This window comes from Panthera uncia (genome assembly GCF_023721935.1).
Source record: "Panthera uncia isolate 11264 chromosome B2 unlocalized genomic scaffold, Puncia_PCG_1.0 HiC_scaffold_24, whole genome shotgun sequence".
NCBI lineage: Eukaryota > Metazoa > Chordata > Mammalia > Carnivora > Felidae > Panthera > Panthera uncia.
In genome coordinates, this window is record NW_026057580.1 from 88,365,321 (window position 1) to 88,383,010 (window position 17,690).

General features: G+C 40.7%; 1 protein-coding gene across 1 annotated transcript; it reads right to left on the reverse strand.

Moving 5' to 3' along the window:
- Positions 1 to 4,082: 4,082 nt before the first annotated feature.
- On the reverse strand, positions 4,083 to 13,991 carry LOC125937988 (vascular non-inflammatory molecule 3-like). The gene is made up of 7 exons (XM_049652976.1): positions 13,732 to 13,991; positions 13,487 to 13,617; positions 9,263 to 9,455; positions 7,760 to 8,051; positions 6,580 to 6,953; positions 5,146 to 5,319; positions 4,083 to 4,475 (listed from the first exon to the last, which is right to left on the reverse strand). The coding sequence occupies exons 1-7, from the start codon at positions 13,942 to 13,944 to the stop codon at positions 4,347 to 4,349; spliced, it is 1,506 nt and encodes a 501-aa protein (XP_049508933.1). The 5' UTR covers positions 13,945 to 13,991; the 3' UTR covers positions 4,083 to 4,346.
- Positions 13,992 to 17,690: the final 3,699 nt, after the last annotated feature.

The window sequence follows — 17,690 nt, forward strand, 5'->3', positions numbered from 1 at the left end:
TTAATGTTAATGCTTTGCTAGAGACAAAAAGCAACCTTAGCTTGACAATAGCCAGACCTCCGGGATCCTAGAAGTCTTCTTTAACATACAGAAATCCCTGCGTGTTAAACCCCAAAATATATAATCAGTCACACCTCACCATCACAAGTGCAGCTCTTTCTGCCCCTGGGTCCTGTCCCTGGCTTTAATAAAAGCACCTTTTTTGCACCAAAAATGTTTCAAGGTTTCTTTTCTTGACTGTTGTGCTCAACGACCCAACAGCAGGGACCATGACTTCAAAGTATACTCCAAACGTCGGGAATTATCCCACTTATAGTAATCATAACAGCCTTCCTGGTACCTGATATTCTTTCAAAATTTTTAAATGCATCAGCAAAGGAACCAAGGATGACTGACTTACAGGGTGCAAACCTAAACTCATAATCCGCAGATATCGCAGAGGTAAAGAAAAAAGTCATGACCTGTGAACGCCACACAAAGAATCAACAAAAGCTTCAAGAACTTCAGAGCAGTGGCATTACTGCCTTAAATTTTGATCACATCTCTCAGGTAAGTTGAAAGTCTGATCAAAAGGAGGGGATTGTTAAAAAGAAAATCACAGACCCAAAATGGCATCACTTAGGTTAAGGCCCCAAGTCAAGTAGGATGAGGGAGCCTGGGGCAAGCTGAGGGCAAAGTACAGGCTAACAGAACCCCCTGCCATCACTAGATGGGATATGCGTGATATTTCTCAGACACCCCTGGCTGCCCAAGAACAGGGGAAAGGAAAGAAAGCAAATGGTTGACTGATAGAGATCACAGTCATGCAGGACAGGAGTCACCTTCAGTTTACAGATAACTTAGTAAAATGCAAAAAAAAAGGCAATCTTATCCGTAGCTTAATCTCCAGAAACCTATAGACTCTGTTTCCTGGAGCCCTACTATCACCCTCATCAAGATGGAAGGGGGTTTAAGTACTTGCCATGATGATGTGGGAAACAAAGGCAAATGAAAAAGTAAATCCCCTTACTGCCTATGGCCCATCGACAAGTCCTTGAAACAGACAGAGTGACCTCCCTCTAGGAGCTCAGCTGCCTCAAGGTCCTGAAAACCTTGCTTCCAAAATACCTTAGAGACTTACTCTATCCCTGACCCCCTCCCAACCTGATGGTATATAATCAGTTACCCGTCACAACCCCAGTGCAGCTCTTTCTGCCCACGGGCCCTGTCCCCGTGCTTTCATAAAATCACCTTTTTGCACCAAAGACGTCTTCAAGAATTCTTCCTTGGCCATTGGCTCTGGACCAACCCATCATCACCCCAAAACCCCATCAAGTAAACCAAGACTTACTACCTAACCTACTGGAATTGCAACACCCCAAATGTTACCCCATGTAACCTGTAACCAGTCAACATCAAATTTCCTGGTCAATTCTAGACCACTTAGAAGGGCAACTTGGCCTAAACAATGCATTCCTTGCTAATAAATTCCTTTCTTCTCCTTCTCCTTCTTCTTCTTTTTTATTTTATTTTATTTTATTTTATTTTATTTTATTTCATTTCATTTCATTTCATTTCATTTTATTTTATTTTATTTTACTTTATTTTTCTACTTATTTCTTTTTATGCCCTTTCTCTGCCTTTAAATACCTTTTTCTTGTTTAGCTCCGGGGAGCTCCCCTCCACTTGCAATGGGAGGCTGCCTGCCTGACTCATGAATCATTTCCAAAGACAATTAGATCTTCAAATTTACTCGGTTGAATTTTGTTTTTTTTTTACACTAGTAATCCAGTAAGTAAAATGTTTCTGAGTTCTAGTGAGCCACTAGGGCAAATTAACCAAACCGAAGGAGGGGGTCCTTGGACCCTCCTTTGTATAACCAGTCAGTCAGAAGCACAGGTGACAATCTGGGCTTGACGTCTAAAGTGGGAAGAGGGCAGTTTTGTGGGGCTAAGCCCCTCAACTGTGGGACCCAGCACTGTCTCTAGGTATATAGTATCAGAATTGAGTTGAATTGTAGGACCTCCAGCTGGTGTCAGACAATTGCTTAATGGTGTGGGACCCTCCTCCCCCACCTCAGAATTGGGTGTCAGAATTGTAGGTGGTGATCAGAAGTGGGATCGGAGTCAGAGTTAGAGTATGTTATGTATGATAAAAGATAAGAAATCTGCCTCTGTGTTGCTACTAAATATATATGCCTAGATATTAATATTGTTAAAAAGAAGACAGCAGTTCCAAAATGGAGTCACTTATTCTAAACCCCACCAAGACTTAATACCTAACCTAACTGGCAGCTTCAGCTTCTCCCAGAAATGTGAACTTTAACCAGACAACCTGAAATTTCCTGGGCTGTACTAGAACTTAGTCCTTAAGCTCCCCGTAGGAGAGCCACCTTGAATAAAATAATGCATTGTTTGATAATATTTTTTCTTTTTCCACTCCCTCTCTGCCTTTAAAAACCTTCCTTTTTCTAAACCTCAATGGAGTTTTGTTTTTGTTTTTTTCCCCCCTAGATGAAATGCTGCTGGACTCATAAATCACTGAATGAAGCCAATTTGGTCTTTAAATTTACTCAGTTGAATTCTTGTTATTTAATACTTACTGACTAGAACACTTTCAACTTTCTACAGACGTGAATCTGATCGGTACAGTTATTTACATTGTAAGAATGTATATAGTTTTGCCACAGAACTTAATAAAACATTTATTTTTTAACTATCAGTCCTAACCATTGTTCTGTGGCCAAACTGGCTCCCATAAAAAGAAAAAAACATTTTTGCTCACCTGTAGATTATACTCTGCTGACTCAGGAATACTAGCTGAAGCCAAAAGAAGGATTTCACTCTCCAAAGAAAGAATTTAGATGAGGAAGTCGCTGCTCTGAGGAGTGAGTCTATCAGAGCTCCTCATTTATAAGTCATGGTAAATAAAGTGGGGGGGGGGGGGAGATAGGAGAGAGACTAAAGAGGTCAAAGAAATAAAAATCATGTGGTATTAAAAGATAAGGATCAAAACAACTTCCAGAGAGACAGCTTGTTTGTTGAGTCATCGCGAGTAGGAGTGGAGAAACTCACAGGATCTGGTGATTCTGTAGTCTCCTCATGCTAGAGAAAGGGGGCAGAGGTCGCTTACATAACATGCATGGGGTGAAGGGTGGTGAGGAGGCTGGGGCCACCAGGTATAATGCTGTCACCAGACAAATGTCTCGGAAAGAGAGGGAAGAATTCTAGAAAAAGCCAGCACAAGACCATCAGGACAGAAGATGCCCATGTCCCGCATGGAAGAGTCCGGGGCACTGGTACAATCTTGGGATCTGAATGTCATAGCCCCTGGAGAGGAAATCCAGACCTGACGGGAGCAGAGATCAAGGGGGTCGTCTGCTGCTCAGAACATCTCCAGCCTCCTGGAACTGGGTTGAACTAAATGGAATGGAAATAAGCATCTGGGAGAAGCCTAGGAGAGCAACTGTCATCGTCTGTGTGAAAAAGATGTCCCCAGCCCAGAGTGATCCCCACCCACTCCCGCATGAACCAGAGAGCTCCCTGCTCTCCTGTGTGTCTCTTCCCAGTGTTAATCAGTGACCACCTGGAAAAAAAAGAGCTCAGGGGTAACAGGGCTGAGAGACCAATGGTAACTGGGGGAAAGGTGACAGGGTGGCCCTTTCTAAGGAAGCTCCCAGTGTAACACAGACTGCAACAAATCTGAGGATCCAGGGGGCTTAATCAGGATTGGATAAATTTTAGGATAGAATATTTCCAGAAGGAGACAGGGTGTGGTCTGAGGGAGATCATTTTTCCTTTTTTGTTTCCGTCCTAAGGATCTGATTTCCATTCAATTGGAACTTAAGAGTATAATAAACAGATAATAGAAGAATTTTAATCAGTTAACAAGTTGCTCAAAATTTTTTGAAAAGTTACTCATAATTACTTTAGGAGATGCCTTTGTTTTTTTACTTCCTATATCGTAATCAACGAGGATCCAAAGCCCTCTGCATACTTAAGGTGCCCCCTGTGTATTTACAAATGATAGAAAAACATTCACATATATCAGAGTAGTTAACACAAAAGGAGTTTTCTAAGTCCCCCTCCATTTAACTGCATGTTCTGCTACACACACATATACTCACATATACTTACATTGCACCCACACGGATCCCACATGCAGCTCCCATAAATGAGTTGGTGCTATATATCAAATACGGAAAACGTAAAACATATAAAACCCATCCACTGCTTTTCACGTTTTAAGTTTGTTGCTCCGGCCAATTTGTGACATCTCTTCTAAACAGACATGAAGCTTTTTTTTTTTTTTTTTTCCTCTCCCTTTCTTTGCCAGGGTAATCCTGAAAGTGTGCCGGCGGAAAGGGATCATTCTAATCTCCGGGGTCCTTGCCCCAAGCGCGGAGGGTCTTTGTCAAACACTCTTCCGTACAGGGCCAAAACTAAGACAGGCAGAAGGGTTCTGCTTCGGCTCCTCAGACGTCCGTCTCTCAAGACCTGATCAAAGAGAACAAAGGATTAACTCCAATGCAGAGCTTTGGTTTCCAGCCCAGAGACCTTCTCTGACAGCATCATTCTAAAATAGTAACAGACAGGCACACGGGACTTGGTGTCAGAAGACCAGTGTGTCAGATCTAAAGGTCGAAGGGTAGAGAGATTTGGGTGAAAGTGTAGCAAATAAACTACCACACAGGTGGTTAAAAAAAGATGACGTATAAAAAAAATTCTTTTAACTCATGAAGCACCGCCATTATTACTCTCATTATTGCTATCATTATAACAACTTCTCAAAATAACATACCCATGAAATAAGCTGTAGGTGCATTGCTTAATGTGTTTAACTTGGGCCTTCCACACCATTAAAACAAAATTTATTTATGTATGCAAATAAAGAGAACATTAGCTGCCGTCGTCCATAACCCTACTGTTGCCTTGGATCTCAGCATCGCATTTATGTAGAAAAAGTGAACCCCAAATTCTCTGTCACAGCCTAAAGACATCTAGAACCACAATTTCTCTTCCATATTAAAGCTTCCCGTGTCTTTAAAGCTCTGCCTGTATAATGTGAACCACAGCACTGCAACACTGTGTCACAATCTCAAAGATTTCCATGGTGCTAGTTTACCCCATCTGTTCAAAGAAATTGACCATCCTGAATTCCTCCTACCTCATAATACCTTTCAGGAGCAAGCTGACTTCCACTGAGAATGATCTGTGGGAAAACATAATGTGTTGCAAATGTGCCGCTGAGGGAGAATTCTTCCAACTTGGTGAAAGCTGACCCCACGGGCTCCCCACAAGTTCGCAGGTCACTGATTTGACACTTCAGTAATGTGCATATCTGTGTAGGCGAAGGAGAGAGAAGTAGTCAGAGATCTTGGAAATAGTTTCTCCATGAAAGACACAATCTCAAGGAATAGAGGAAGATTTGTTAGGTCGCATCTGTCAGGGAGGAAGAATTTCCTGTCCCCGTCAAGGTCCTTCTGGCCAGACTAAGAATTGAATGGACACGAGACAGATTAACAGGAGAACGTCAAATTGAATTTTGTACACTTGGGAATCCACACAGACATGGCAATTCCCAAGACAGGCAAAATGAGGTGCGCATATCGTTCTGGAATAAGGAGGAGGGCGTAGGGGTCTGGGACTTCAAAGGGAAGGAATGCAATTTACAGTAAGATGAGAAAGAATAAACATTTGGTACACAAATATTTGCCGAGCCTCTTAGAAACGCTGGAATGTGGAGGCCTTTGATCCAACAGGCCTTGTGAGGCTCCTCCCTGTTTGCCACACCTGGTTCCTGTCCTCACATCCTTACTTACCCTGATAGCTCCCTTTCTGAAGCAGATCCTCTACCTAAATTCTTGTAGGCAGTTGTGGGGGAGGTAAAGAGCTTTTTCTGAATCTTCTGGCTTTTAATTGCTTTTTTAATTCACAATAATCTTCATGCCCAAATGGCTCCTCTTGGGATGGCCTGCCTTTATCCCCTACACCTCTTAAGCAGTCTTTTCAAACTGGAGGTCAGAGGCTATTAGTGAATCCGAAAATCAGTTCAACAGGTCAGGACTAACTCCTTCCCTCTCTCTCTCCCTCTCTCTCTCTCTCTCTCTGTCTCTTTTAAATAAAGTGAAATGCAATAAATTGGATTTTAAAAGTCAGACTGCTATTGCTCATAATTATGGCTACTTCTAATTCTAATTGAAGTAATAAATAAAATATTTGTTTCAATTACCATCACGCATCTTGACCGCACAGCATCGTAACATGAAACGGACTTCTGATTCTGGACTCCTGTTGAAGACAGTTCGCAAAGCACTGTTCTAAAGTAACCTGACACAAAACGAGAAGGCATGGAGGTTGCAGCCTTTCAACTTGAATCCAGATGGCTGAGAGCTCATCAACTCACTTTATGTTTTACCTTGCAGCCAAGAGAAGACATTCTGTTCTTGCTAAGACTAAACAAAGTGTTCTGGGGGAAAACTTCAGTGATGACTGTAACGGGCTACCAAGTAACTGAATCCAGCACGATTTTTAAAGAAATGCAGCGATGATCCAGAAGAAAAACTAATAATCCATTCTAACTTACGTCACTATTGTTTACCTGTAGGTAATATTGACCTTCTACTGTGTGCAGTCCATCAAAAGCACCTAGTGCGTAAACCTCGTCTGTTCGTTTCTCCGACATCTTGTAAGTTAAGTGACAGCACAGGTCTTTCTGGCAAACTGTGTAATTTCCTGTGTTTCTCTTAAGCTCAGTGAAGGTGAGCTCATCAAAATAAATCATCCCCGGAAAATTCGACTGTTCAGACAAGAATGGCTTGACACTTCTGGCATAAGCACTCCAGTCAACAGCTGCAGGATAGGTGGGTTCACTTCGCGGCCGGGACTTCAGTTCGGACAGCATCAGCTGGCCACTCTCTGTTTCCATGTCATAGTGATACACTTTGACCGCTTCCGGTGCATAGATTCCACTCCCTATGGCGACACAAGGCAACGCAAATATTGGTTCCAAATTTTGCATGGTTACAAACTCATAAAATCATCCCCCAGAGAAATTCGATATGGCTTTATGAAAGCATAAGCACTTTCAGGATAGTTAAGGAGATAGCTTGTTAGCCTGGCATCGTTCCCGTTTGCCTCTGTGTCCTCCATTAGGTTCTGCTTACACTGAAATTATCAATTGACTTGGGTCAATTGACTTTTTTACTTAAACTACCTCTTTTTTAACCAACTTAACAAACAACTAGAAAATTCCCCAACACGAAGAATAATCTTAGCTCTCTGCTGACCTGTCTAATTTATTTGTGTTTCAGTTTCTTCATCTGGATCAATGAATAACCCAAGCAGTCAAGAGGGGAGCTTGTATTACCTTGAACATGGATGCAATGAAGGATAAACTCTGGTTAAGTCTAAAATCATTTTATCACCTTAACCACAAAGATTTATTTCACTATTACTGATGGATGCGGGCAGTGAAGTTCTTTAGATCTGGCTTTGTTTTTCTTTTCTTGCTTGTTTTTGTTTGTTTGTTTGTTCATGCGACTTGACTTCTCTTTAACTCCAATGTTCCCTCATGTGAAATTGAGATAATAGCGTTTACCTCCTTCCGTACTCATAGGGATAATGGTCCTTAAAACATATGGGCACTGAAAGCCAGGCTATTATTAATTTTGTGACATTAGAATTAATAAAGGAATTATTAAAGACAAGTGTGGCTTGGAAATCAATGAAGACTGTCTAAGGTTATCATGGCCAGTCAGTGCAGGACACGTGTGAGTTACCTGTCATGTGCATGCTGGTGTTGTGGGTATTCGCAGCAAGCAAGTTGACTCTCATGGCTCTGGCCCACGCAGAGTGGAAGGGAACAGCCGACAGAAGGGGCAGTGTGTTGTACCACGCCACCGGGTAGAGAACGCTGTCCACTTGAAACTCATCCACCACCACCACAGCTGGGGTGTGAGAAAAAATGTCAAAGCAAGTGAAAATGCCAAACTTCCCAAAAGGAGTCTCAAAAGTCACAGATTCTGAATCCTTGGGGAAATCAAATTGAATTTCAGGCGCAAAAAGATTGTACTGTTAACAAAAAGCAAAGAAGGGGGAAATTCATGAGAAAACTACCAAAGAGAGGTGTTTCATACCCATCAAATTTTTTTCCCAGCCATGTTGACATGCATATTTAAAACTATTGCACATACATTTGCAGAAATCAAACCCAGTATACCACTGTCTAGGAGTTTTATTACGACGGTGCTGGTCAGAAAACTCCACCTTTCCACAACTAACGAACGAAATCATATCTAAAAACGATATTTGAAAGGTGACTATTTCTCTTAACATCACAGGTTGAAAATCTGAATCTTATAAACTTCAGATTTTTTGTCACTGTATTCTTTAAATACCAACAACACTGCCAGTGTGAAACCTAGCATGTAGTAATAAAATTAACTTTGTCATATCTCCCTTCGATACGGCTAGGTTTATAGAAGTGAAGTACATTTGAAGTAAGGCAAGGTAATAGCTCACACTTGTTAATCAGTGAGCCATTGGTAATTTTTTTCCAGCTTGATTATTGCTCCCCAATTCCACTTTGCCCCGGGTCAAGAGTACTTGCTCAGATACTATGTACCATGAGGCTTGATGTGTACATATTTGTGCTCTGACAACACCCCCTCCCCTTCAGTGAGGGTCACTTGCTCCTCTACCCTACACGCAGGTGGAAGCTTGTCCTTCGTCCTGCAGGGATCGGCTCAAGGAAGGCACGTAGCCTAACTGGAGTCAAGGCATGATGACGAGGTCTACAAGGCAGGACAAAAATACACTCTTCCTCTGGATTTTGCTCCTACAGAATGTGAGCTTTATGTTGAGCACCATGGGGTCTCTAAAAGCACAGCTCGAGTAAAAGCTGTAACACAAGTTAAGAGAGCTAGAGGAATAGCTGACGTCTTTTGAGCCTCTGAGGGACAGACTACATCTGATAAAGCTTAGTCATGCTATGAGTGTCAATGAATTGAGCCAAAACACTAACCAGGGTATAACAGCATTTCTCCTTCTTTCTCAGAGACTATTAACATCTTTGTGAGACTATGATCACATTCAATATTCTGCCAAATTCTACTCCATGCTTAATTCAAACTCAGAACCCTTATATGAGACCAGAGTAAATGAAACCCCCTTTTCAACTAAAGCGTAATAATCAAGAGACGCGTTCGTAACAGTCCTTTCGGCCATGTTCAAGAAATGAATGTACATATATACCACAAACAAACACAAGAAGATATTCTTACCTTATGGTAGCGTGCCACCAGCCTACCCTCAGAATCAAACACCACATCAGTGTTGTACTGGTAATGGCCATCGGGGGGACACTGAGGGTTGCTGGCATTGCATGGCTTCTTGTCCCCAATATTTGCCACAACGTAGATGGAGTTGTCCTTGGCCAGGCAGCTGCGCCTTTGTTGCACTGGGGTGTAGCCAAACCTGATTTAATAGATATGGCCTTAAACTTACTGTACTTGAGTGATTTCTAATCTTCCAGAACATACTTTATTTGCCTGTTACTTAGAACACAAGCTCTAGGTTAGGAATCAAATCAGAAAAGATCTAAAATTCCACATGCAGTATAGTCTTCATATTTACGAAAGCTAACCTAGTTTACCTTGTTTATTTTTTATTGAAGTATAGTTGACACATTGTTACATTAGTTCTAGATGTACAGTCTAATGATTCGACAGTCCTCGACGTCGTGCTATGCTCACTACCAGTGTAGCTATCATCTGTCACCACACAACACTATGACAATACCATGGACTACATTTGCTATACTGTGCCTTTTAGTCCATGACTAATTCATTCCATAACGGGAATCCTGTATCTCCCACTCCCCTTTGCCCATCTCGCCCATCCCCCCGCCTCCCCTGAAGGCTAACCTATTTCAATGTGCCAGACTCTCAGTTGCAGTGTGAGACGGAAACACTGGAAAGATGGTGGAGGAAGAGGAGAAAGAAGAGAAGGAAAGCTTTCTCTTATAAAGTGCTTCTAGGCAGGCAAAGGAAGGGCTTGAAATTTAACACACTCTTTTAATGGGGAGGACCTTTTCTATAATTCTAGCCATACTCTTACTAGGAAGCAGTAAATAGTTGTTCCTATGTCAATCGTCTTCTATAGAGAACAAATGCATCATTATGTACTTGAGATATTTCAGGAAGGAAGGGAGGGAAGGAGGGAGGAAGGGAGGGAGGAAGGAAGGAAGGGAGGGAGGAAGGAGAAAGAAAAGAAAAGAAGAAAGAAAGAAAAGGAAAAAGGAGAGAAAGAAAAAGAAAGAGAGAAAGAAAGAAACAAAGAAGAAGGAAAGAAAGAAAGAAAGAGAAAGAAAGAAAGAAAGAAAGAAAGGAGGGTGAGAGGGAGGGAGGGAGGAAGGAAGGGACTTCACTGTGTTGGCTCAGTTTCCTTATCTGTCAGTATAACATAATTGCTTTCTGCCTGCCTGCAAGGGTGTTCACGAGAAACCCTGAGATAAATACAGACTATGAAATTGCTTCTCAAAGTATTGCCAAATCCATCTACATTGGGGACATTAACCAAGAAATAAGAAGAGATTGAGGTGACAAAATAGGTGGAATGATAGGTGGCTTCGAATGTTTGAAAGGCTCTAATCTGAAGGAGGTGAGTCATATATAATACAATGATAATATATAAAGTAATAAAGGCAGTACAAAGACTAACGTTATAGAGAGACAGATATGCAGAGGAGAAAAAAATTTTGCGACCAGAACATTCTGTCAAAGGAGTGGATTCACTGGTCACTGGTGGTTTCAAATACAATATGGTGCATCCAGGTGCTCCAAGTCCACCAGTTATCAGGGCTCAGATGGAAATGGCTGGCTTTGATTTCCTGCCATGTTAATTACCAATATGAGACCGTAAGCCTCCTTTTTTCCCTGATATGAAAAATAGAAATAGTTGTACCTGTCACATAAAGTGAATGAGACAATATGTCTAGTGTACCAGGTACAATTCCTGGAACCACGTGGATGCTCCATAAAGAAATAATGGCCATTATGGACTTTGTAACTACAGGGGGACAACCCAGGAAACTGATGGATTTACTGCTTCTAGAAGCCATTTGGGTTCTCTCCATCATCTCTCAGCCTCTCTACAGTTGATGTGGACTTAATCTTTGAAGAGAAAGGGCAAATTTATGACAGTGATTGATTTATGATTTATGATTTATGACTACTGTTGCAGATCATTTCTTTTCTTTTTTTTTTTTTTTTTTGCCCTCAGGAAAAACACGGCAACATTGTTAACATTGATATTCTTTAAAACTTTCAATAAAACTATCACCTATTTTCTTCTTTCTTTCTTTCTTTCTTTCTTTTTCTTTCTTTCTCTCTCTCTCTCTTTCTCTTTCTTTCTTTCTTTCTTTCTTTCTTTCTGCTAAATAATTAGGGCATTTTAATATCTTCTATTACTCCTCATGGGTAATGCTCAAGGAAGCATGGACAGGTCAGTATTGTAAATGATAGTATTTAAATACACACGGATAACCAGGTGGCCCTCTATTATCACCTTTAAGTATAAATATTACTAGGGAAGAAATGGTGGCTTTTTTTAAAACCAATATTACCGTCTTATTAAATATCGGATTTCTGTTTTTGTAGGTCAGGCTGAAAGCTTACCATTTGAGTAAATGTCTGCAACCCTCAATAATGTTGAAGTTTCATCAGTCATCTACCTTCCCAACTTAAAATAATTCATCTGTGATTAATTATCAGGATTCAGGACCTCTTTCCCCTAGGAAAGTCAGTATTATCAGCCCAGGCAAATAAAGTGAATTTTAGAATCAGCCTCTTGGATTATTGCAGATAATGAGTCCTTCCTGCTCTGGGGGAAAAAAAAACAAACCTCATGATCAAGTAAACATTGAGTTATAGTTAATGCGGTTACTGTTAACATAGACGATGCAACACTTAGATTATTTTTTCAAAGGTGAAACTCCTGGGCGAAACTGACCCACACAGTAGAACTCCCATGTTGCAACGTTGGACTTGACCCCCCCCCCCAGTCAATTTCAAATGTTAAAATTATTGAAGACATTCTTTTTCTTGTACAATAGATATAGTTCGGAACAGATGCCTGCAAGTTTAAAATTAGCAAATTAAATTTTTTTTTAATGCATAGATTTTGTCTTTTAAAGGAATTACATATAAACTATTTTAAAAAGTAAATACATCTAAAATAATTTCATAAATCTGTCTTATGTTTTATACAGATGTTCCCTAAGAAAGTTATGCTTAAACGAAGTGCCTGGGTAGCTCAGTTGGTTGAGTGTCCGACTTCAGCTTAGGTCATGATCTTGCAGTTTGTGAGGTCAAGCCCCGCATCAAGCTCTGTGCTGACAGCTCGGAGCCTGGAGCCTGCTTTGGATTCTGTGTCTCCCTCTCTCTCTGCCCCACCCCCCTCATGCTCTGTCTCTCTGTCTCTCAAAAATAAAATAAACATTGAAAAGTTATGCTTAAACTATAGCTATTAATAATTGCTTACATTTCTCAAAGACAAGAAAACAAAGAAGTTCAGATCCAATTATCCTTTATTTTTTATTTTTTTTAATCGTTATTTATTTTTGAGAGAGAGAGAGAGAGAGACAGAGTGCGAGTGGGGGAGGAACCGAGAGAGCGAGACAGAATCCGAAGCAGGTTCCAGGCTCTGAGCTGTCAGCACAGAGCCGGATGTGGAGCTGGAACTCACAAACCGTGAGATCATGACCTGAGCCGAAGCGGGACGCTTAACCCACTGAGCCCCCCAGGCGCCCCCAGATCCAATTATTTTTGTGGAAAAAAAAAAAAAAGGAATCGTGACAGCTAACGTTGGAGGCAGCACAACTGTGTTTAGATTCTACGTGTATCACTTCAGTTGACACTCTTGTCTACTCTGTAAAGGAAGTGGGACAGGAAATTTTATTATGGCTGTTTCGTGGATAAAGAAACGGAGATGAGACGTATTTAGGTGATCTGCCGCCCATCACACAGCTAGGAGGTGATATTGTCTTGGAAACGATGTTTCCTTTTTCAAGTCCTGTGCAGTTTCCACCTGCCATACTCATCACAGGGCAAATGAGAGTGATATCAGAGCTCTTTGGAAACATAAGTTCATTTATCTTTTCACCATTCCTGCAAAGGAGGCAGGTATTCATGGGTGAGCTTACTTTATTTGGGGACAGAAGTCCCAGCTAGTACAACTTTTTCACTTTGTTGAAACCCCATGGAGTGTATTTATTATAAAAACTATGTACACACAGGCCGTTCATTAAAGAAAGCCACAATAAATAACCAACCAAGAATCATCATCTCAAGCCATGCCAGACGGCACACAGTATGAAGACGCTCATGGGTCCAGAGCCATAAATCGATTGCCAGAAAAGAGAACGAGTCAAGTTTAATGGATTTGTTATTTGTATTTTTGCAATATCACAATTTTTTTGTTCAAAAATCAAAGGGTAATGACATTACCTCTGGGGATCTGTACATGGAATCCAGTTCACCTCTGGGTCTGGGATATCTTCCAGATAGGGGTAAATGGTCTCTCTTGTGAAAACCCAGCCATAAATTCCATCTTCTGGGGTAACAATGATATGTGCACCCTGCTCAAAACAAGTATGAGCAAAACAGTCTTTCACAAATTCCAAATACCCACGCTCTTTCCAAGTTTCAAATTTCCTCTACAATATCCCAGCCAGCGTAAGAAAGGACAATACCTGCCTGGCTGCCAGCTTAACTGCGTTCTCCAAAACATCTATGTTCTTGTTCATCAGGAGGAAAGCTTCTTCTTTGGAAACTGGTGTCTCTGTTCTGTTTGGTAATATGACAGCGTGTTCATACACTGCAGCAATGAAAGTGTCCAGTGCACCGACACATAGGACACAGATGGCAAATAGTGCCACATATTTTGGAAAATATGATGTAATCATAGCTAGAAGTTGGTGATCTTCGGTAAACTCAGATTCTCATATTTGGTATCACTGGAGAAAGTTTTAGGGTAAAACCCGGCTCGCTTCCGGGTATTTATATTTTCACAGAAATAACATTACACAACACATTAAGAAAGAATGTTGTGCAAGAAAACTGACAGCCAGAAGTACAAAATGACATTGACTCAAGTGGGCAATGTTCTTGTTGACAGTGGTTCAAGGGTTATTCACCTCTAGAAGTGAAATTAGTGAGTGAATCAGATGAGTTCAAGCCAAAAACCACTGGCTGTTGAACTCCTTTTTTAAAGTTTATTTATTAATTCTGGGATACAGAGAGCACATGCATGAGTGGGGGAAGGGAGAGAGACAGAGAGAGAGAGAGAGAGAGAGAGAGAGAGAGAGAGAGAGTCAGCACAGAGCCCAATGCAGGGCTCGAGCTCATGAGCGGTGAGATCATGACCTGAGTAGAAGTCTGATGCTTGGCCAACTGAGCCGCCCAGGCACCCCTGTTGAACTCTTTTTTAAAATAAAATATATTTTCCTGGTAGCTCAATGGTTCCATTAATAAGGCCAATACTGAATTCTCTTCTAGAAGGCACCCAGCATAACAACAATGTGCTAAGAACTTATACATGTGGCTGTAGCAGACACAGAACAGAGCGTAAGACAAGCTCCAGTTTCAACAGAGCTCATAAAATGCCAAAGGAGAATAGATACACCTGCTTATGATTGGGTTCATAACCAGTGGCCCTCAATTTTTGCATTATAAAAGGATTTCAGCAGGAACCACAGTTGCTGGCTTCCCTCCGAAAGACTGTAAAATAGTCTGAAATGTAGGAAGTTTCTCTGACCACTTTGCAAAACACAGATTATAACCTGGTCAATAAGTTAATGAGTGCCCACTGAGTTGAGTCTCTGGGCATCTCCAGAATCTGGCTGCTGCTGTAGAGCTCATGTGTTGAAAACCAAGAAGTTAGGCTTCAGATCATACAATTTCTTCATCTTTATAGAATTGGCCCATTTAAAACAAAATTTTTTAATGTTTATTTATTTTTGAGAGAGACAGAGTGTGAGTGGGGGAGGGTCAGAGAGAGAGGGAGACACATATTCGAAGCAGGCTCCCGGCTCTGAGCTATCAGCGCAGAGCCCGACACGGGGCTTGAACTCATGAACCACGAGATCATGACTTGAGCCGAAGTCAGACGCCCGACTGACTGAGGTGCCCAGGCGCCCCAAATCTGCCCATTTTTTTAAGTGAAGTCCTCTTCCCTAAATACTTGTACTATTACATCATCCAAAATCTCATTTTCAGGAAATGATTTCCTTGTGCCTCTAAAGAGCTGAACATCTTTAAAATATTAGATATAGGTGTCATCCATTTAACTGGACTCTCAGACATTTTCCTCTCCCATTGCTCCCACATCTAATTCATTGTAAAGTTTCTTTTAAACATCTCTTCCTGCCCTGGGGCACCTGAGTGACCCAGTCAGTTGAGAATCCAACTTCGGCTCAGGTCATGATCTCATGGTCAGTGAGTTTGAGCCCCTCGTGCACGCTGTGCTGACAGCTCAGAGCCTGGAGCCTGCTTCAGATTCTGTGTCTCCCTCTCTCTCTGCCCGCCCCTCCCACACTCATGCTCTCTCTCTCTCAAATATAAACATTAAATAAATAAATAAATAAATAAATAAATAAAAATATCTCTTCCTGTCCTGATTGTTTATGCTAAAGCAGGTCCTGCTTTTTAATTGATCTTCCTACCGCCCACAATGGCCAAAGTTGTTCATTCGACACATAGCCACCAGATGAATTTTCTCCGAAATCCAGCTCCTGTTATGTCACTTAAATTCCATTATCTAAAGTGTGATTTGCCATTATTTAAAACGTTAATTCTCCAAACGTGGTCCATGCTCCGTGAGGGGAAAGCAGGTTGATTTTGCAAGATATACAGATAAATACTTTTAATAGTTACAGATTAACTATCATGTTTATTAGATAATTTAAGACTCATAAACCCATGGACAGTAGAGTTTAGGATGAGGCAACACAAAAGATGTCCATCCGTCTTAAAAGATTACCAAGTAAGTAAAATGGTATATGGTTAGTACGAAAATCATAAAGATAATGGCATAATGACATGATTTCCTGAAGTGTGGGAAAAGCTGACATTGTTCAAGTTCTCTTACAACCTGGATTTATCTCTACAGCTGCCTTTATGAACACTTTATTCAGTGAAGTTGAATCATTCCCTGATCTCTGAACACGCCACACACTACTCCACCTAGATGATTCTCTGCCCAATTCTCCCTGAAATGTCCTGGCTCGCTGTCTAAGCTCTAACTCCGTGTACGGTTCTCTCAAACCTACCCCTACTCCTAAGCAATATTTCTGAGCCATCAGAGCACATTTTTCTTGTCCTGGTGAATGCCACTCACCGCTTGCTGTTGTCTTGACCTTCAATTTAAATCCGATTCCGATATTTTGTTCTGTATATGTATGTCTTGTCTTCTTAAAAGATATTAAAAAAGAATCTTGTTGTATCTTTCCAGAACATCCATAATTATCTATAGATGATGCGTCCCAAGGTTGTGACTCCAGGAGGATAAGAAAGCGTCTTGCTGACTGATGAACCTCATCACTCCAGCCCACATGTGTAATAGGTAAGGAAGCCCGATACATGAATGATTGTTGAATGAAATCCGCTACCTGAAACTTCAGTCTGTTTCATGTTTGAACACTGAAAATTTTTAGAACACCCTTTCTTGCACTGAGATTTACATCATGTATCTTCTACAGTTTAGAACAATAAATCCAATCCTGCTTCTTGCTTCCTACTTCCAGACTATTAGATAATTCAAAGAGAGTTCTAAATTGTCTCTTAATTCTTTTATTTTTCTGATGCATTATCCTTATAAATTCCTTAAGAATGGGGCCACATTTTGATTCTCTCTGCTGCTTTTGTGGAGGTTTGTACTGTGCTAAGCTCTGTAAATGTTTTCTGATTTGTTAAACTCAATTTCCTGTCCTAGTTTTGGAATGAATCCCCTTTTTTGAAAGTGAGTTCATGTAAAGGAATTTTTTTTAAGATTTACATCTCTGATTCTAGAATCATTAATACTGGTACTTGCTCTCTCTCTCCGGGATTCTTTCTAATCATCTGACATAGAGAAACCAATAGGTTTTGGAGATTAATGCCTCTCATTTGTTTGGTTGGTTGGTTCTAGAGTTCACATCTTTCCATTCCAGTAACCGTTTTCCATTATCTGAATACTCCTTTCTTCTCCCAGTTTCCCCAGTGAGTTTCCATGTGTCCTTATACGCTAAAATGATGTTCATTAGATGCAAATTTTCATTTTGGCAAAAAAAAAAAAAAAAAAAAAAAATTGAAAGTGACATAGAAATTCTGTAAAACTAATGGATTGCTTTGTAATGAGAAAAAGGAAACTATTTTCATATTTCAAATTGAAATTCTATTGTCTTGGTTCACCTGACTGTGCGAATAGAACCAAAAGAAAACATATGAGAATTTCCCTTTACTCTCCAGTACCCAATTCCAGGAAATGTACCAACTTTTATTATATTGAAATCAACAGAAACCCGGATTAAATGTTATCAAATGTGGTTAGCAATGGCTTTGCCTCATATGTGTATAAAGAATAGGGATTGTGGGTGTAAGTTATTTAAACAAGGTGTTTCTATGTAACCTGAATGACAGTTTGAAATTCTTGCAGGATTAGGGAGAGTTTTGT

Excerpts from the sequence above, each read along its gene's own strand:
- LOC125937988 (XM_049652976.1), bottom strand. The coding sequence starts at position 13,944 with ATGATTACATCATATTTTCCAAAATATGTGGCACTATTTGCCATCTGT. Across the intron at positions 8,052-9,262 it reads TGGTGGCACGCTACCATAAG|TACAATCTTTTTGCGCCTGA; the intron begins GTAAGAATATCT and ends TTTTGTTAACAG. Across the intron at positions 6,954-7,759 it reads CACCAGCATGCACATGACAG|GGAGTGGAATCTATGCACCG; the intron begins GTAACTCACACG and ends GTGTCGCCATAG.